At 39.2% G+C, this 21199-nt stretch overlaps 1 protein-coding gene across 2 annotated transcripts in view; it reads left to right on the forward strand.

Moving 5' to 3' along the window:
• The window catches only part of GUCY1B3 (guanylate cyclase 1 soluble subunit beta), a 90031-nt gene that overhangs the window by 64514 nt on the left and 4318 nt on the right, over positions 1–21199 (forward strand). The window contains exons 6-14 of one of the 2 annotated variants that reach the window (XM_019521687.1): positions 3981–4211; positions 5400–5516; positions 6479–6612; positions 8514–8711; positions 13369–13606; positions 15351–15491; positions 18755–18909; positions 19189–19315; positions 20419–20710. In XM_019521687.1, coding sequence (XP_019377232.1) covers positions 3981–4211; positions 5400–5516; positions 6479–6612; positions 8514–8711; positions 13369–13606; positions 15351–15491; positions 18755–18909; positions 19189–19315; positions 20419–20664 — 1587 coding nt within the window. In that variant the 3' untranslated portion in view covers positions 20665–20710. Of the gene's footprint in view, positions 1–3980; positions 4212–5399; positions 5517–6478; positions 6613–8513; positions 8712–13368; positions 13607–15350; positions 15492–18754; positions 18910–19188; positions 19316–20418; positions 20711–21199 lie in introns of those variants that run through there. The other variant, XM_019521688.1, reaches the window with a different exon arrangement.

The raw sequence follows: 21199 nt of genomic DNA on the forward strand, positions 1-21199 counted from the left end.
GGGGGGGGCGGGGGTGGCCCCTTAGGGTGTTTTTTATACATTTCCCGGGGGGGGGGGGGAGTGCTTTAATTAGAGCGGCTCCAAGAGCCACTTTAGTTAAAGCTCCACAGCAACTCATGTTTCACGTCCCTGCACTTCAAAATGGCTGCGAGGGCACTTAAACTAAAGCTTGTTTATGGGGATGCTGATATGCGAGACATGGAGGCTGGCTGGATTGTGGTAATTGTCATGCTCCAACAGACTCAATTAATGGAGTCTGCTTTGATGTGCTGTAATTATACCACATCAGAGGAGCCTCTGCACTTGTGCATAGGTACCCTTAGAGACTGGTTCAGAGAGACATGAGGTTTTTGGGGGGGTTTTTGTAGGTGATAAAATAGTCTGTCACCTAAAAAAAGATCATGCCTCTTTGAACTAGTTAGTCTCTAAGGTGGCCCCCATCTAACTTTCTGCCTGATTTCAGGCTAACCACTTCTCTGTTTTCCACACGTTTAGTGGCATTGTTCTCTTATTGAGTACAAGAATGTTTGTTTATGTGTCACTTTTTCTGTCGTCCCAATTGCCCTTCACGGTGCTGTTTGTTTGAGAGCTCACTTCAAAGCCAGGATTATGCATTCTGATGGCAGCCTTATGCGATTGTGACACATTTTGTATTCTGTAAAGGTAGGGAAACTTGCCAGCACTCATACACAATAGGTGGCTGGCCTTACCAATTGAGGAAGCTTAATGTATCTTTGTAGGATCAAATCTCAAGCCTTGCTAGACATTTTCAGATTAATCTATTTATTTTTAGTATCGTTCATTCCTTGCCTTGTCTGACAGGAGTTTTGAAAATAACATATGAAGGATTTGTTTAAGTAACATCCTTTGCTTTCATGCATTCATTTATGAAGTTAGGGAATACTGGGTTCAGACATAGGAAAGACCTCCTCCTCCATCTGCTAGGTCATGGTATTTTGCCAGCATAGTTTGTCTTACCATTGCCTAGGTCAGATGTATATGGAGTTATGTATTTGCGTGACCAGGGTGTAGCCTACTGTGTGTGGTCAGTAGCTATGTGGATGTGCACCATGCTGTGCACGCAGGAAGATTGCAAACTCTGCATAAGGACCAAAAATGGCAGTTGCGTGGCTAGGTAATTGCCATTTGGGCACATAAAGCAAAATGGGATTCTGCTGTTTGTGTCTCAGCTGTATTTTTGTGCTTAATGTAGCCCCACTTGGCTGCTGCAAATAAAAACAGCCTCAGCCCAATAGAAATGAGGAGCAGGACAAAAGATGTGCAAGTGGAAGAGCTGTTCCTGTTGTTTAACACGTGATTGCGAGTCACAAGTCCTGGCTTCTGCTCTGTGCTCAGCTAGAACTTCTCTTTGTTGCTGTGCCATGCAGCTTTCTTCTGTATAACACAGAAATATTTGTAAACACTAGTATCATTATTATATTTTAGGTCCTAATTCTTTGATGCCTACAAAGTCGTTTGGATAGTTAAACCTCTTGGTGCTGTAAAAGCACAACATGATTTTACCTTGCAAAGATGGAAAGGATTTTTGGTAATGCCTCTGTCTGTGTGTATGTAACTGATATTAAGAAACAGCGGTTACAACCAGGCATAGAAAGGGAAAGACCCTGTAATATGCTGCAAATATTAGTGATTACATTTCAGTGTTTGAAGTCATGAGTACTTATGTTTTCATTTTGAAACTGTCAGAAGTAGATTAAGCCTAAGATATTTGCCATTTTAGGGCTCATATAGGCCTTTGTTCCCCTTCTTTTGATCCTGTCTGGTGATTTTTAACATTTTGGTCTGGGATTAAAAAAACAAACCAAAACAAAAAACATTTAAGTCATCCTTGAATCCATGCTTTATATCATCAACAGGATTTATTAAACACTTGAATAGGGATTTTGCTGTATCAGGCCTACTTTATACCTTGTTGAAGCCTGCAGATTTGCTCACTATGTGAAGGCCTGATATAAAATTCTCTGACATCTATAGAAAGCATCTCATTGATTTTACTGAGCTTTAGATCAGGCCTTAATTGAGAACAGAACCAGTACTGATATGTTACAATAAATTGCTGCTAAACAGTACTGCACAAATAGAATTATTCCATCTATTACATTTAATTAGGTTTGGAAAGGAGGTGAATTTGGCCTCACTACATAAATTATGATATTCTGTTAGGCATCTGCTTTAATTTTATCATGATATATTACTCTTCATGGAAACAAAATTATCCCTATTCATTTCATTATTCTAATGAATTTTGAGCAACATTGTTGAACTGGTATCCTGAGCTCAAGAAATTACACTGCAAGTTAGTTAATATAACATGTAAAATTATGTTTTTAATATGAAACACTAGCAAATATGATTTGGCAAAAACTTTTTTATGTTATTAGTTGTAATTATAGGGCCAAATAATGCAGCCATTACTGCCTTTCTGAATAAGGATTACAGATTCAGACCTGTCATTTCCATACAGCCCTCCCTACTACACTAGGTAGAAGACTTTGTTCATTTTCTTTTCCTATGATCCATAATTAGGGACCTACTTAAATTCTAGTTTCTCAATTTTCACAGAAACCATGAAAAACAGGAGTGATCACAAAAAATGGTGTTTCCTGCGATTTTTGCATGGACCCAGCCCTCCCCTCCCCCCCTAAATAAAAGCTTACCAGAATACAAAGCAAGCATGGCAATCCCTGCAGCCATAGATCATGTGGTTTGAGAGAGAATTACTGAGAGGCTGAGCTAGTGATGTAGGCACCAGTCTTAGGAAAGCAAAAAGGTTTTGGCGCCATCTTTTAAGAAACGCAATACAATGCTGTAGCAACACTGCAGTCTGAAGATGAGTGATTGGCTTCTTGTTCAATCAGCGGTGAGTGGGGGAACACTGTGAAATCAGCTCTGCCTGCCACAAGTGGCCCATGAAATACTTTAATCTCGCTGCAATTTAGGTAAGTCCGTATCCATAAAGCTTGTGATATTAGTAAGGACCACTCCTAATAATCAGCTTATCAACCCAGCTGTGTGAAAGTAGACGCACTAACATGAGTGGAATAATTTTTTGTCAAGAAGAAAACTTCTGGTTTATTTAAAATGCTACCATCTATTTATACTAAAGCTGCAGAGAATGGGAAAAACCACTCACTCATCTTCAGTTTATTTCTACAAGTGTGGGCTTCTTTGGGATCACTTCTTTGTTCCTAGGCCATACAGAAAATGTTTCTTGTTTCACATGCATTTTCGGCTTGATTCAGGTTCATGGGTATAGGGTGGTGCAAATTGCTTCTAGAATAAGTAGAAGCTACTCCAATGAGGAAGCAGTCTTTTGCTCACAGAGAGGACAAATGACTGCTTACCCGTGGAAGTTCATGAGAGTAGGGCAGCTTTGTACTGCAGTTGATTCCATGGTGAGCTTGCAGAGATGAGTCCAGAAATGGGCAGAACAGCCTGTCCATACCATGCCGTCTCTGCAGTCAGCATTGCTTATTTTTTTTAGCTCCATTGACCAAGTATAGGTTCCATATGTAGGTACAGATGCAGGTGACTTGGGCAACACAAAGACTTCTAGAGTGGGTTTCCATCACAACAGATCCTGTGCCAACAGAAACCAATCTTACCTAAGACTGAATCCCTTACTTAGAAGACCTGGAGTTAGTATAGAGATGTCCATTAAATATAATTTATTTAAATAATGTAATTATCCAATTTAATCAATTTAGTTTTAATTATTTATTTAATACCAAAAGCAGATGCTTAAACAAAGAAATGATCATTCCCCTTAAATTACAGAAGTTTTTTTTATAACTAGAGATGCAACTAGACTACCTTGTTTTTGGAAGAGCAGAAGTCGTCCTTTGATGTTTATTTATCTATATAATGTCTAAATGTGTGTTTTGTCCTTGAAATAAGATTCCTTTTATAAACATGGGACAGAGACTTGCCGCCTGCAATGTTTCTTCTTTTTTGTCCAGGTAATTCAGCAGAGAAGTGAAGAATGTGACCACATTCAGTTTTTGATTGAAGAGAAAGAATCTAAGGAAGAGGATTTTTATGAAGACCTTGACAGATTTGAAGAGAATGGTACCCAGGAATCTCGTATCAGTCCATATACTTTCTGCAAGGCTTTTCCTTTCCACATAATATTTGACAGAGATCTGGTGGTCACACAGTGTGGCAATGCTATATACAGAGTCCTTCCTCAGGTCAGGCCATTATCTTTAATGAGCAGTTTTAAAAATGAATATTATATTTTTTAAACAATACAAATGCTGGTTTAGTTTCATATATGCTTATATATTACAGGATGATAATAGATTCTGCAGACTAATTCTGAAGACATTTTAAATAACACCTGGGTTTGTTTTTGTCCTTCAGAGTGTTTAATCTTCATCTAACAGTGCTGTTCTACTCTGAAACGGTATACAAATTACACCTTGTTCCCTGACACATTGTTCTCTCTACATATTCAGGGGTTATTATTTTCAAAAGAAGAATTATTTCCATAATTTAAGGCCTACAAAGCCAACATAGCTGCCAACTGAATATTCCTTTGACTTGTAAATCAGCACTGATTCTTACTACATTCTGATTAGAGAACCAGACTCTCAAGTTCAGTGCATGTCTATATACTAGACTCAACACAATCGTTCTTTCCTGCTGTTTTTTATGTTACAGTAGTACCCACAAGCTGCAGTTAGGATTAGGGCCCTATTGTACTATGTATTGTGTATATATACATAAAGCAATATGAAACATTAGACCAGATGCAACTAATAAATGTGGTTAATTATATATGGGAAAGGAGAGGGAGAATAAGAATAGTATTAATGATATTATGTTGGCTAAGAATACATGAGCATACTTTGGTGATGTTACAGAATAATCATTGCGCTTTGGTGATATCTTAAAACTGGGACTTTCAGAAGGATTTGAGAACAGATCAGAGGTTTTACAGATTTTTCCCAGTGGCTTTCATTGAACAGGTGTAGCTAAGGAATAATGGGGTTTAGCCCACAAAATGTTTGTTGCTGGAGAAGAGGCATGAAAGAGCGCAACCTGATGTTATGATTCCATGGTGAGCTTGCAGAGATGATGATTAGAAAAAAAGTCTTTATATTTGTAAAGTAATTTTGAGGGCCAGCAAATATGCACCTGCAGTGCTGTTTTTGCAAGTCACTTAACTGGGGTAGAATTCTGTACGGGCACTGCATTCATGATATGAAAACGTTAAATGAGTTAGATACTTTACATGAGGCATGTGCCCACATAGTCTCCAGATAAATTCCTATAAATCTCTTCCATTTTGTATTGTATATAAACGGGGAAGAGATATAATCACTGTATGAATACCTTCTGGTTGTAGAAAAATCTGTGTCTTGTTTATGTCCTAGCTTCAACCTGGAAATTGCAATCTGTTGTCAGTTTTCTCCTTGGTTCGGCCTCACATTGATATTAGCTTCCATGGAATCCTCTCGCATATCAACACTGTCTTTGTACTGAGAACCAAGGTAACCAATTCATTTTTGTTTGGCTTTTATAGCATTATCTCTGTAGAGCATACTTCTAAGGGCCTGAAAACCTTGGGGCCCTATGGGAAAATGCAGGAAAAATCCTTTACACAATAGTAAGCCCCAAGTTCATTTTGAATCTTGGATTAAGAAAATGAATTCATGAATATATACATACTCATAACAGTGGAACATTGCAGGCACGGGGAGGTGCCTTACTTATACAATGATTTCCTGTGCTAAGATCTTGCTCAGCGACAGCCTTCCTTCAAGAGTATTAGTGAAAGGACAAAGAATTGCTGCATAGTAATTTGCAAACCAGATGTGATATGCTGCTGCTTTTGCCATTAGATGTGTCCTCCTCAACCACAGCTTGGTCCTACTTCCTACTCTGTAGACAGGGTAGTATAGCAGTAATGCTTGTTCTGTGTAAACCAGATGCAGCATGTGAAATATCAGCAGTTATATAAGGTAGCCTGATTAATTTACTGGACATTGCATCTGGGTAAAGAGGGAGTAAGGAGATTCTGTATGCAAGAGGTAACAACTCACAAGTGAGGAGGAGGCCAGAGCCAACAAAATGTGCGCCCACAAACTCAAAGCATCAGCATCATACTGCTAACAACATGCATGGTGGGGGGAAAAAAAGGAAAGAGCAGTGTACATGCCAAGTCTTTGTGAAGAAATTAGAAGAAAATGGAAAGCAGTAGTCATGTAAGTAAAGAAGGATACCAAAGGAACAGAGGCTACCATAGGAGAGCTAAACATAAGGTATTTTGACATGTTTGTATGACCAGTTCATATAGTTCTGATTGTAATTCATTCTATAAGCAGCAATCCCCTACTGAAGGGGGGGTGGTGAGGGGGAGGAGTGCATGCATGTGTGTGTGTGCTCCTGTTTCTAGTAGAGTAACACCGATATCAATGTTGTTATGTAATTACTATGCCTTTTTCATTACAAGGAAGGGTTGCTGGATGTAGAGAAGTTGGAGTGTGAAGATGAACTAACCGGCAGAGAAATCAGCTGTTTACGTCTCAAAGGTCAAATGATCTACTTACCTGAAGCGGATAGTATTCTTTTTCTTTGTTCTCCAAGGTACTTTAAGCAGTAAGAGGTCTGTAATACTGGTTTCTTTCTGACCGTGCTTAACCACTGGCAAGTTGCCTTTGAAAGTATGACTAGGGAAGCTTACTGGACCAAATGCTGATCTCTGCTATAGTGGTGCAGTTCCACTGATCTTGATGGACTTGAACTGGGATAAGGGATTTTGCATTTAGAGGGTAAACATGACCAATTAGTTAAATAATTAATTATAAAAATCATTGGAATTGTCCCATCATTTTTTAAGAAGTTCACAACTTAAGTCATGTCATTTGATATGGTAACACTAAAAAGAACTGTAAAACAGGTTTTCAGCTGATTCCATGTGCTTGGACAAGACACACTGATTCTTCAGTATCAACAAGAAAAATAGTTCTGGAAAATATATTCTCACATAAGCCAGGTAGTGATCATCACAAGACTGACGTGAGGCTGCCCATAGCCCAGACAATAAGGGTAGGATCCACAATGGCATGGATAAACTGATGAATAGGTTCAAAATTAATCATATGAAATACAACAAGGGCAAGTGCAAAGTCTTGTACTTGGGATGGAGTAATTGCGTGCATAAATACAGTTTGGGGAATGATTGGCTAAGCTGCAGTACTGCAGAGATGAACCTGGGGATTACATGGACTGCTGAATATGAGCCAACATTGTGTTCTTGATAAAGGCATATATACTGGATTGTATTAATGGGAGCATCATTCGCAAAATCAAGGGAAGTGATTTTTTCCCTCTTCCTTCAGCACTGGTGAAGCCTCACCTGGAGTATCATTTTCAGTTTTGGGCCTCATGCTTCAAGAAAGATGCAGACAGATTAGAAGGAGTCCAGCAGACAGTGACAAAAATTGTTGGAGACCTGGGAAACAGACGTATGAGAGAGGCTGAAATAACTAGGATTGTTTATTGCACAAAAGAAAAGCCTTGAAGGGGATGTCATAACTGTCTTCAGATACCTTAAGGGTGATTAGTAAAGAGGCTGAAGATAGAGTTTTCTCTATGTGTGTAGAAGACTGTTCTAGGAGGAATGGCCTCAGACTGCAGCAGAGGAAGTTCATGATGTAGATTAGGAAGAAATTTTTAAGAGCAGTTTAGATAGACATTTGACAACGGTGGTTTAGTAGGGGAAGATTTTGCCTTGAGTTAGGTTAGACAGGAGGCCCCTTCCAGCCTTACTTTTCTCTGATCTTTTGATCCAAAAAGCATAGATCTTAATTTGAGGTAAAGGAATAGGGCTCACAGCTGTCACCTCTAATATTTTTACATTCTAATTGAAGAGACACAGGGTCTGGAGACAAGTAACACCAGCTGTACAGCAGGTTTCAGCAATGCTGCTATTTGATTATTATTCCATGAATTTTTAAAAAGATATGTATTCAGACAGTTGATGCAAGATATACCATATTTACCTGAATCCAAGATGACTTTCAATTTAAGATGACCCCTCAATAATTATAATCTATATATGGAAAATTATCCATTGCTGTGGGGGTAAAGCAGTGGTTGGGGGGATACGAGGCAGGCAGCCTGCCCCTTGCCCTCCCTGCCTGCCATATGATCCCTTGCCATTTGCCTCCCCTGGTGCCTGCCACCCCAGCTGCTTGCCTCCGTGGTAACTGCCCTTTCTGACTCCCACCTGTTACTGCAATTGCCTTCATCCCCTGGGCCGGGGGGGAGAAACTCATCTTGGATTCAAGTAAATGCATTATGTTGTAAAGGGCACCCCAAAATGTATTGTATGTATTACTTGATCATTTTGCTAGTGAGACCCCAAACTGTGCCTCATAGTTTAAATATTGCTTAAACAAGTTTAGTAAGTATTACATATACTATATATGCTACATATACTGTACTATCTTATATAAATTGTACTATCTTTCTCCACATTATAGTGTGATGAACTTAGATGACTTAACCAGAAGAGGTTTATATCTGAGTGATATTCCATTACATGATGCTACCCGTGATCTAGTCCTTTTGGGAGAACAGTTCAGAGAGGAATATAAGCTGACTCAGGAACTGGAGATCCTTACAGATAGACTTCAGCACACCTTAAGAGCACTGGAAGATGAGAAGAAAAAGACAGACACGTAAGAATTAACTCCCAGCATTAAAGTGGAATAAATTTGGCTAATTACTTATACTCAATTTACTATAAAATAGATCTAGAAGTAATAGATGAAGAGAGAGGCAGGGCCTCAAGGCTAGGATGCGTGGAGCCAAAAAAGGACAATTTTGCTGCCCTTTACAGTTTTGTATATTCTAATAATTTTCAAATCTCATCTGCAATGCATATGTTTAAACACAAATTAATGGAGGGCTTCTCTTCTTTGCTGAACACATTTAGGAACTAAAGTGAACCAACAGTCCTCTTTGCTTTAAAAATGGCTGGAAGAAATAATGTTCCAGGAAAACATCTTGCTGAAGCTGTGCTAGTTTGAGCCACTGACAAAGTGCCGATGCTGCAGAAATTGTGCTATAATTTAGTGTGTGCCCTGTTGATAAAGAAGATGATTCTTGGGGAACAGACCATTTGAAATTATATAGAGGAAAATAAACTATTAAGGAAGTCTTTCTCTACCGTGAATAGTATTTAATTATGAAAAACTTGCATTTAAATATGACAGGAAGCATAATCAGACTACAAGAAATCTGATTTTCTTCACTGAAGATTGTCAGACAACACCCTCTCCTACATGCAACCCCTAACAAAGATGATATATAGAAGGAAGTCGTCTTAGAGAATGCTATTAATCTAGATACTATGGGCCTTGTGAGAGGTGATCTAGTATATAATAGTGTGTGTAAGCTAATTTTAGTATTACATAAAGGTCTCTGAAGAAGTCTGAGAACAAGAGCTAGTAACAGATACATAACCATATTTACTTGGATACAAGATGAGATACCCCCCCTGAACTGGCACAAGTAAAAAAGCCCCTTCTCTTTCATTTGTATACAAGGAAAGCTTATATCATTAAACTGCTGCCAAAAGTAGCATGTCCTCAGTAAAAGAAACCAACTATGAAGCTGATTTAAACACAGCCAAAACTAAGCATAACTATAAAACACATGGCCATTTTAGGCAAACATGCTGATAGGAACCTACCACAAGGATAGTTTTGTTCAGCCCATCTGAATAAGATATATGCTGGTGGCCTCTTAGTACCAGTCCTCCTCAGCGCTTACTTTTTCACATCATGTTGAGCTGCTACATTGCATACGTTTCAACTTCCTCTTCCTTTCTTTCCCATTTCCAATGATCCTTGTTTCTTCACCAGCCTTAAATGTCTGGCAAACATCACAAAATGGGGCCCCAAACAGTTCACCCAGAATCCTTCTGAAACCCTGTCGCATATGATTAGTATGGTTTTGCCCTCCATGAGGTGGAGCTGGACCATGTTGCTCTGCATGTCATATGCATATATGTTTTTGGAGGATCCCAGGATTCATGACAAGAACACCTGGTTCCAGTTATGAGTGGGAGCTAATTAGCACATGAATCCTTTGTGGGGGGTATCTGGAGCACATCTATACCTGAGCAGTGCTGAACTGTGGGGTCACCATGGCTTGACATGCTATTGACTCTGGTAGGTAGAGCCCAGGATGAACCTAATCGTTGATAATTCGCAAGCCTTTTGCTTTGAACTAATGCATAGTTTGTACTACATATAAGTAGGTGCCAAAGTGCTGCTTAAAGTGTTTATAGAGTACCTGTGCTAAAACTTGCAGCAGTTTCAAAAAAAGGTAATGTATTAATCCTGGATGAACTAAATATACGGGTCGTATATGGAACTTGCTACAGCCATGTTTTATTTCAAGGTTACTGTTTTCAAATATGCTTCTGACTTCTGTGTGCTCAGGGTCTGACTGTAAGGAATGAATTTGGGGGACAAAGGGGGCAACCTGACCCACCAGATTTATTTTCCCTTTTGTAGCAGTGGGAAGGGGGACCAATTCAAGGGAAACCTTCAAAAATTAGATACATACAGCATTATAACAAATTTATGAGTTTTCCATATATAGAATCTAATTTTTAGAGGGGCATCTTATATTCAGGGCCATCTTATATTTGATTATAAGTAACTGGTTGTGTGATAAGCAGCATGTGATTAATAGCAAACTGTCCTACTGGAAAAAATCATACCAACTGTGTAGTAGTAAAGTTTTTAATGGGTTTTATTGTATTAAAGGAACTTTGGCATATCCTAAATATCATAGTATAGTTTATCATATTGCTTAGCCTGTGGAGGAGTGACATTTTTTCTAAATATGACTAGGGGAAAAATGATAGGTTAAGGAACTCGGAGTCATAGGAAGCCTTAATATATATTTTTTTTCTGTTTAGCAAGTTTTATTTGGCTTTTAAAATTTACTTTGACCATCAGTAACAGTTTCATGTTTTGTGTACTGATCTGCATTGGTAACCCCCAATTCTGACAGTCTCAGAATAATTAATGGGATTTCATAGAAAAGAAGGTGGTAATCTGCACAAAGCTGCTGCAAGGTTAGGATCTGTCTCAGCAGAGCTGTCTGAAAACTTTAGCTTCTGTGCTTGGATGATTAAAGAAAGAAAATCTGTGGTTATGTCAAGCAAAGGCTTTATTATACTCAAACAGGACTTTTCAGTTGTTTTTAACTTTTGTTTATAAGCTTATAAAACCTAGCAGAGCATATATTCTTTACTAAGGACTATGGATCCAATTTGTCTATTTTTTCTTACGTGGTTAGTCCAAGCTTGCCTGATTTTTAAATTCCATTGATGTCAGTATCATAGACAGCAAATGAGTTCCAACCACAGCTTTCAAAAAAATATGAATGAAGTTAAACAGACCCAGTCATATAGCCTTGTCCTCAGGCAAGTAGATTTGCTCTTACAAGTAGACACATTCTTCTGGGTTTGCTATCATTGACATATAGTTGGGGATGAACCTGCTTTGAGCAGGGGTTGGACTAAATGACCTCCTGAGGTCCCTTCCAACCTTAATTTTCTATGATTCTTTGGCATCATCACTATTATTTTCTGTCTTCAGAGATGGCAGAATCCAAGATGCATAATTGAGGAGGCAGTCCCTGCAGGGTCTTTCCATATTTGTGCACCTGTGCAGGACTGGCCCCAGTATTATCTTCAGACTAGGAAGCAGCTTAGAATTTTTTAGGACAGGGGTCATACACCTGGCCAATGGATCCCTTTGATTTGACCTGTGGACCTGGGCTTCAGAAGCACTGGGTGGTGAGGGGATTTAGCAGCAGTTGCTTTCCTTGTGCCATCAAAGGGAAAAGCAGTGGCAGCAGACACTTTTCCCGTGCCAGCAGTGGGTGCCTTACCTGTGCTAGTGGTGTATGCCTTTCCTGTGCTGGTGACAGGTGTTTTCTCTGTAATGGGGCAAGGAGAAATGATGGTAGTGGGAACGGGGAAAAGTGGCAGTGGTTGGCACTTTCCCCATGCCAGCAACAGGAAAAAGTGGTAGTAATAGGTGTTTTAAAAAATGGCAGAAGCAATTGGGTCCTAGTGCCAGTCTACCCGTGGCCCAAAATGAATTGGGTCTGCAGCCTTAAAAGGTTGCTAACCATTGGTATAGGGAAATGGAGGATGTGATTAAAACCATCACGAGTAATTCCAGTGCTTGATGCTGAGCATTTATATGTGTTTAAAATGAAAAACTTCAGGAAATTCCATGTATTTAGGGGAAGAGCATCCATCCATTATTCTCATCCATCTCATGTTTTTGCCTTGTGTTTTCCTTCTTAGTTTTCATGTTTCAGTTTTAGGCTGTGCTATTTATTTGAAGCGTTATAACTGATGAGATCAATCGGGACTCTAAAATTCATTATGTTAATCTGCAAAATACTGGGTGTGTCTACACAAGATGATATGGCACTATAGCGTCTGTTGGCAAAAACCATGATGTCACCTCTACGTTGCTGTAGCAGCGTACTCCCTCATTATAGTGTGTTGCTACGGTGATGTAACGGCCAAAAATAACCATGTGTGGCTGGCATGGTGCAGTATGGGCTGTTACCGTGCTGTCTTCTAGTACTTTCAAAAAGAAGTACTAAAAATGACTATGTAGTACCAAAGGTGCCGTATGGCCATGTGTAGATGTGCCCACTGTCTGCTGTTCACCTGAGTGTGACCATCATAGTTTTGGTGGAGGTGGGTTTGCCAAGCACATATTATTTATCACCACAGACTTTGGTCACTAAAGTTTGAATTAGAGTTCTGCACAATGATAGATGAAAAACTAAGGAGATTAGATGACAATTTGCATGGTGATTTACAATATGAGCTTTTTAGTTTTCATCATATGAATCATTCTGTTTGTTGAAAATTAATGTAGTAAACCTTAAGGCCCAGATGCACATCTTGTGTAAATGGGTTTAGAACCATGGAAATCAGTAGAACAGAATCAATTTATAGGTATAAATTTACCTTAAGTGGCCAAAACATTTCCAGCATAAGGAAAAGTAGCCTTGTACAACTTTAATAGATTACATCTAAAGATTAATAACGCATTTCATAGTACTTAACTCCTGTATGCTGCCAATGTATATTCTTTTTAATGTAATTGCTTTAACCACACTGGGGTAGACCAGCTCCAATTCTTAAAGGAGTAGGTACTTCTGTATAAGTTGCTTATGTCACTTGCTGTTAAAAGTCACTAAGATATAATTGTGCATGGAGATAAGGTAATATTTTAATGATATATTTATTTTTTGTATATCTCTCTCATCTTTTTACATATCTAGCTTGTTGTATTCTGTCCTTCCACCATCTGTGGCAAATGAGCTGAGACACAAGCGCCCTGTGCCTGCTAAGCGGTATGACAATGTGACCATTCTGTTTAGTGGCATTGTTGGATTTAATGCATTCTGCAGTAAACATGCCTCTGGAGAAGGAGCCATGAAAATTGTTAATCTTTTAAATGATCTGTATACCAGATTTGATATTCTGACCGATTCACGAAGGAATCCATTTGTTTATAAGGTAAACATGAGATTTTTTTTTATTACCTTAGTATGGAATTTGGTCTTTGCTATTATGTTGCGGTGATTTAATGCCATAAATTAACATAATTTCTCTGTCATCCTTTGTGTTTTGGATACTTTTGGAAACGTGATTTGGATTTTGTTCTTGGGGAGGAAAAGAACACAGACTTGTTTTAGCAACATATAGGACTGCAGAGGTTTATTTATATTCCTGCACATTGAAATGACTGTGTCCACATGATACAATCTGTCTTCTGTTGTTTGTCTTAAACCGCTGTAGAGTTAGAGAGATAAGGTAGAAGAAGCATCTATTCTGTAACTGATATACCACCTGATTTAAAGATGGTCTATATATTGTCAGAGTTGTTTAAGGAACATGGAGAAACCAGAGGGCTAAGTTTATGGCCCTTACAGCACATGCCTGGATTGGATTTGGAGTTTTCTTGTACCAGTCCAGAGAATACTCAGTGAAGGATTTTAACAGCAGGAGACAGTTCTTCCCCAGCCTTTCTCTAAAACCATTATAGATCACATTCTGATACCCTTTCTCTGACTAATTAAGGTCTTAAAATGGCACTGCTTGTGAAGTGAGACGCTGCTCAGCCTCAATGAGGATATGAGAATGAGAACTTACATGTTTACTATAGAGTGGGGTATATAAGTTGGGTTCATTGTCATAACCATGCATTACAGACTCTATTCATAAATCCCCACTGTTTTTGCATCTGTGTGCAATCCTGAAGAGAGAAAACCTTTATTTACATTTTCCTGGTATATAGCACTCGTCTATCAAAAAAGTTATTACTGAAAAGTTAAATTACTTGGTGTTATATATTTAAAGAAGCATGATTTTTAATTTCTGAATTTGTGAGTGAGCACTGAAGTCTGGTGAATTTGTAGCCAGGACTCTGCATAGCCTCCTCTTGTAAGAAGGCATATAGATAAGTAATCATCCTATTGAAATATTCAAAGTATATGCCAAATGAAAAAATATCAGTAAGTTTGGAGACAGAATACAGTTATAATGGGCACGTCTACATGTTGCTGAAAGACAACATTGCTACAGCTCTGTCCTTTAGTACTTCCTTTTGCAAGTACTAAAGCATGGCACAGTATGGGCTGGTACTGTGCCCTGCATGCCATGCATGGGTAAATTTCCCAGCTACATTGCCACAGTGGCATGCTATACGGGAGGAGCACACCACTGCAGCGATATAGCTGGTGATCACGTGTAGACCCACGTGATCACCATGTTGCTGTAGTGTGCCATATGGTGATGTGTAGATGCACCCAGTGTCTAACACCACCTCCCACCTTTATCAAGTCTAGAAGCACTTTGATGAACCAATCCAAATATTTTCTGAGTTAGAAAAATTCTGCAAGTACTGGTTCTGGACCAGTCAAGTGAAAGATATATCATTTTTTTCTGAGCAATAACCAGAAGATGTTTTTATGTTCTAAAGTAGAAAAAAGAATCAACATTGTACACACACAGCTGCATTTTTATTGAAAACCCAGAAAAAGTGTTTCATGTGCACATAATCATAATAAGGTTTTAGTGTACGTCCTTTTCAGCATATACTCTACTTCTTAATTGCAAACAGTGGAACAAGGCAAATAAAATAAATGCAAGTTGAGGAAGAAAATATTTGCAATGGCAGACAATCTAGAAAGAAGCTCATCAGGGCTAGCTTTCTGAAACACAAGACAATAAAATAATTTAAAAATATTTGTTTTGATAGGTGGAGACTGTTGGCGACAAATATATGACAGTGAGTGGTCTACCAGAGCCGTGCATTCACCATGCACGATCTATTTGCCACCTGGCACTGGATATGATGGAAATAGCAGGCCAGGTTCAGGTAGATGGAGAGCCGATACAGGTTAGTAATTGTCTTTGTTTGAATAAAGAACCTGCTGCTGCAATATTCAAAACTCAGCCTCTGCAAGTTTTTATTATTGATCTTTGCACATCTTTGCAGTGCTGTAAAGAGCCACAGACATTTTGAGAAGTGCAGTGAAGAGCCATGGCCATATGAGAGAGGGTGTGTAGCTCCCCGACTCCCAAGGCAAATTATAATTCCTGATATTAACAATGTTAGGTCCTTAAATTTGTGTTTGCCATTGATTTTAGTGCATACCCCACCTGCCCATCTGAATGCCGATTTGCATCATCCTGTGTCACAGTGGACTGAATAAATCAATTTGATTGTGAATTGTATCTGTTAAGCATCATGGGAAATTATTTCATTCTAGGGGAACATGTATTTTTGTAGTCATTTTTGGAAATGGATAATGACAACTTTCTGCAGTACTAGAAGTTACCTGCATCATGTTTTTTAGTATATTTTTACAGAATTGGAGAGCAAAAAAACTTTGAGGACAAAATAACCACCTGATAAGTGAACAGCTTTGTTTTTGGCCTTACCTTTGTGTTTCACTGTACTTTGGGGCACAGAATTGGAGAATGTCTGATCTGATGCTGTTCAGTAATTGACTCGTATAAACTGTAAAAGGACTTTCGCTGAATTCACATATTTAAATCCAAGAGAGAGATCCTCAAAACCCAAGCCTAAGTCCTTATGTGCTTACATTTTCTGTAGAAAAAGTTCCCTGAATGCCTTACTTCTGCACATGCTTTGAACTGCTTTTATCTGGCTGGGCTGATGAGCTTGTCTACATTATAAAATCCACCAGGAAACCGCAGACCAAGTATTTCTCTGCCAAAGTCCCATGAGAGACTCAGTCAGGTTGGGGTGGTCAAACTACCTCATCCATAAAATACTGCAGCCATAGTCACTTCAGTTAAATGCCACAGCCAGAGGAAATAGTATCACTTATGCTATTGTTTTTGAAAGAAAAGTCACTCCTGTTCCATTTTTGAAAGGGATGACTTGTATGCGTATCTTTAAGAGAAGATTCCTAATTGTGATTCCCTGTCTGACATGGGCACCATCGTGCCACCCACAGTTCAGATCAGAAAATCATCTAGCCTGTATCAGATTCCCAGTCTGACATAGACACCTGCATCTGAGCCCCAGGCAAAAATGGGATTTTAAACGCAACTTTCATCAGCACTCCCAGTTGGTTTCCTGAGGTGCCTTTCTGATTGTCTGTGAATTCTGGTCCAAGGTATCCAACTTTTCCTATATGAAAGGCTGTAGATTCCACTGGCACTTAGAAGTTAGGTGGTGTAACGCTCAGCTTCTTAGGTCAGATACAGATATTACACTTTTACTGGTATAAGTGATTGGAAACTGGTCTATATATCTGTAGCAGGACAGAGGTTCAACACACAAAACTGATCTGTACCCATAACGGAACAGAAGTTTGGCATACATGGACTGGTTTAAAAATAGCAAGACCTGAGTTAAGATTTGTTGCCCTCTCCCCCCCACCCCCCAATCAAATGCTGAATATGTGTTTTGTTCACTGTTGATATAAACTACAGTACATCACTTACAGAAAACCACATAATTTAGATTGCATCTGCCTCAGGTTTTTTGAATGTCTGTACCTAGGCATAATATCTAAGCCTCATTGTACACCTTTCTTCATAGCACTAGTGAGAGGCACCTTTGTTTATAAAGACATCTATGTGGGAGCTGAGCCTTAAAAGGAAAAACAATGCTGGTAGGCTTTCAAGTGTGTATAACTCAGATCACTTTCATCCTTTCCTAGTACTGAAGGAAATCATTATATTTTGCACCATATAGTAAAATTAAAGGTCCAGATGTTCCATAAACAGGAACTCCTGCTGGCTCATTTTCAAATTGTGTAAATGTGCAGTTTGAGCTAGTCGAGTTACAGTGTAGGAACCAGGCTTTGATTAAAATGCCATAAAATAAATATAAGAGGGGTTTTTTTTTTAATCCACTTTCAAATTGTTTATTGTATCATGGAAAATCACATGTTCGTTTTTTCTGTAATACAGTATACTGTAGTGAAAAATTTGGCATAATGTGTTCTGCTTAATTTAATAATACCTTAATTTGATCAAAATAAGAACTAGTTATATTATCTAGTGTGATTAATTTGGATTACTTTAAGAAGGAATTGGTGAATAATTCAGCCATCAATTATAGAAAGTGACTGTTTGCCCAGGTTTCCGTTGACTTTACTAAAGCTGCCAGTGACTTACACCTGTCAATCCATAAACAGCATCATACTAGGGCTGCGCAAAACTTCGGTTGCTGATTTGATTTGGTGGAGATTTGGCCCAATTCGGTGGCTGAATCTCTGAATCCGAATTGAATCCGGAGACCCTTTAATCTGTCCAAATCAAATTGGAACCCTCTGAATTGATTCAGAGAGATTCAATGATTTGGACATAGATACAGCTTTAAATGTTTTTTCTACATACCTCAAGGTACCAGGAGGCTTGTGGGGCAGATGGAGCGTCCCATCTCCAACGTGCTCGGCAGCAGACCTGGAAGTGGACCAGGAGCACTTTCGTTCCACTTCCAGGTCTGCTGCCGAGCATCCAGAGATGCCCTCTCGCTCCTTTGGGACACTCCATCCACCCTACCATCTCAATGTTCACAGGCTGTACCTGGTACCTTGAGGTATATAGAAAAAAACATTTAAAGCTCTGTGTGTGGCCGAATCGCTGATTCTCTGAATCAGCATTGGATCTTCAGATTCAGATTTGGCCGAATCGAATCGCGCAGTGATCTGAATCAATTAATTGAATCACTGTTCCTGATTCGGGCCGAATCTGAATTGAATAAGGCCTGTTTTGCACACCCCTACATCATACCCATAGTTACTAAAGACAGAAGTAGTTCTAAATAAGATTGAAGTAAAACGATCTCACAGATAACTTGTTATAAAAACAGATAGGACATTGGCTGCTTCCGTCAGCCAATCAGAGAGTGAATAAAGCATTGTGGAATGACTGACAGACGGAGATTGAGGCTTTTATAATATTAGAATTGTGAATTGACCAATTCAGCTGTTCAGAATTGATAGTACTTTGCAATTACTGCTCATAGGTGTAAATAACACATGGTACAGGGTATTGAACAATCGAGGCTGATATCTCAAAAGTATAGTATAAAAAGGTTGTTACATGTACTGTGTCTGAATCTTCAAGATTAATAAATTGATAAAGAACTAACAAAATATTGTCTCTTTCTTTTTAAAGATAACAATAGGCATTCATACTGGGGAGGTGGTTACCGGTGTCATTGGCCAAAGGATGCCACGTTACTGTCTCTTTGGAAACACTGTTAATCTGACCAGCAGAACAGAAACCACTGGAGAAAAGGGAAAGATCAATGTCTCTGAGTATACCTACAGGTGAGATGTTGAGAAATCCTTATGGATGATTAAAAAATTTCAAAGGAAACATTTTTTCAATATACTTTAAGAAAAAAAATATAGGTGATAATGTCAGGCCCCTGTCAGCACGTTATGTCATGTGATTTTTGAGAATTGTGATAGACTGTATCGTGAGTCACTATTTCCATAGGAAAGAATAAAATGCAAGCTCAAGAATTTGCATGGAGACATGATAGTAGCCTTGAGATGCAAGCTATCACTGTTTTCAGTGTATAATATTTTTGTTTTTAATTCTAGGTGTCTTATGACACCAGAAAATTCAGATCCTCAATTTCACCTGGAACACAGAGGTCCAGTTTCCATGAAGGGGAAAAAAGAACCAATGCAGGTTTGGTTTCTGTCCAGAAAGAGTACAGAGACAGAGGTATGACTAACCAAAGTGTAACTCTTTTTTAAACCAAGGCATAAATAAAACAAGTTTTCAATGTAAATCACAAAGAACTGTTTGGTTTTGCAAAACTGAATCTTCCCTACAAGAAATAAACCCTTTTGTAAACCTTTTATTACATTAATGTATTTACCATCTTGACAGCAGATTAAAGGGCTTGATTATTGGTCTTTGGTGTTTATGCCTTCCCTAAAAAAAAAAAAAAGAATACTTTTGTATTATAAAAAGTTCTTGAGGGGCTTGCCAAGTGTTTAAATATTTATTTCTCTCTCTACAGATTTTTCTGCTATATTAGACTTTGTAATACACAGTACATCTCTGTTTAACTGATGTGGAAAGTTAGTGCCATTTGAAAACTTACCATTTGTTTCCCTGCAGTGAGTGAAATATTGCAGTCTTCCAGTTCTTAGTTACCAGTTATGCCTATGCCTCTGCAGAGGCTCCCTGCTGATATGAGTGGGACTCTGTGCTAGCACAGGGATCTGCCTTCATGGAGGCTGTTTCATGATAGATGCCTTAGCTAAGGGAAATACAGGGTCAAATTATATAAAAGAACCTAAGGAACCATCTATACTTCTCTCCATTCATTGCCCAGGAGCACTTACTTCCAATCCATATAGGCCAGCTCCCAAAAATGAGGCAGTGTAGCTGCTTACAAGGTCCCCAAGTGCATGTCCAATGCTAAGATCTCTGTCTCAAAGAAGCTTATTGGCATGCTCTTGGGGCAGCTCTATATTGGCTACATAGTGTGATTTCTGGAATCTGGAACAAGTGGAGCAAGAGTGAGCATGTGTACTCTGCTTTGTCATGACAATCCTGGATGCAGAACAGAGGCAATGAAGACATGTCTTATATGACTTGGGAACCTGAGTCCCATTTTAAAAAATGATGGGGTAAAACTGTCAAAGGAAATAATTTAGGATCTCAGCTTAATTTTAGTTTTCAAAAGTGACTTAGGCTCTTTGCAGCCAAAGACTTATTCTGTGCCTATGGTTCTAAGAGTCTGAGTATACAAATAAGGCTGCCTTACGCATGTTCAGATGATCTGAGAGAATTCTTCCAGTTTTTTTTCCTGATAGAAAAACTTACCAGAAGCTCTTGAAGAGACATTGAATACTATGCCCCTGAGGAGCAAAGTACTTGCAGTAATGACTCTGCACAGCCAGGAGGGCGGCCTGTGTACACATCACAATGTGCTCTGCCTGCTCCCTCAGTCTGCCTGGAGACGGAATGGCAACAGTGCATGGTGGAGGAGGGGGAAAGCAAAGCACCCTGAGATGCTGGTAGACTGTGTTGTTGATTCTGTCAGAAGAGAATGTAGGTAGACATTTGCTGTCCCAGAAGAAACTCTTCCTGGGTGTTCCCAGGTCATTTTTCTTCCAGAGCAGCCATTTTTGCTCTGGGAGAAAAATCCCGAAAATCTGTACACTCATGTTTTTTCATGGGGAGCAGCAAGTCTCCCAAGAGAAAGTGAATACAGTAAAAGCTGCCTTAACCAGCACCTTACAAGCTGGCATGCTGTATTAACTGGTGTGCTGGCTTGAGGTAAAAGCGGAACTGTAAGTGCCCACCGTGGCACTTCCAGTTTTGCCAACCCCCACGGTCTGGGGCAAAGCAGCTTGCACTGCTGAGCCCCTGTGGCCCAGGTGCGTGGGGCCCACCTTCCTGTCCTGCAGGGCCTGTGGGAGGGTCGGCGATGCGGTGGGAGAAGCGGTGGCCCAAACAGGCAGATGCTTGTTTGGGCCTCTCCGTTAACTGGCATGTTTTGTTATTCAGCATTCCCCGTGGGTGCCAGATAACAGAGCTTTTGCTGTATATGTATGTGGCCAAAATAACTATACAAAAAAAAAAAAAAAAAAA

Source organism: Gavialis gangeticus, unplaced genomic scaffold, assembly GCF_001723915.1.
Source record: "Gavialis gangeticus isolate Ggan-Ray unplaced genomic scaffold, GavGan_comp1, whole genome shotgun sequence".
NCBI lineage: Eukaryota > Metazoa > Chordata > Crocodylia > Gavialidae > Gavialis > Gavialis gangeticus.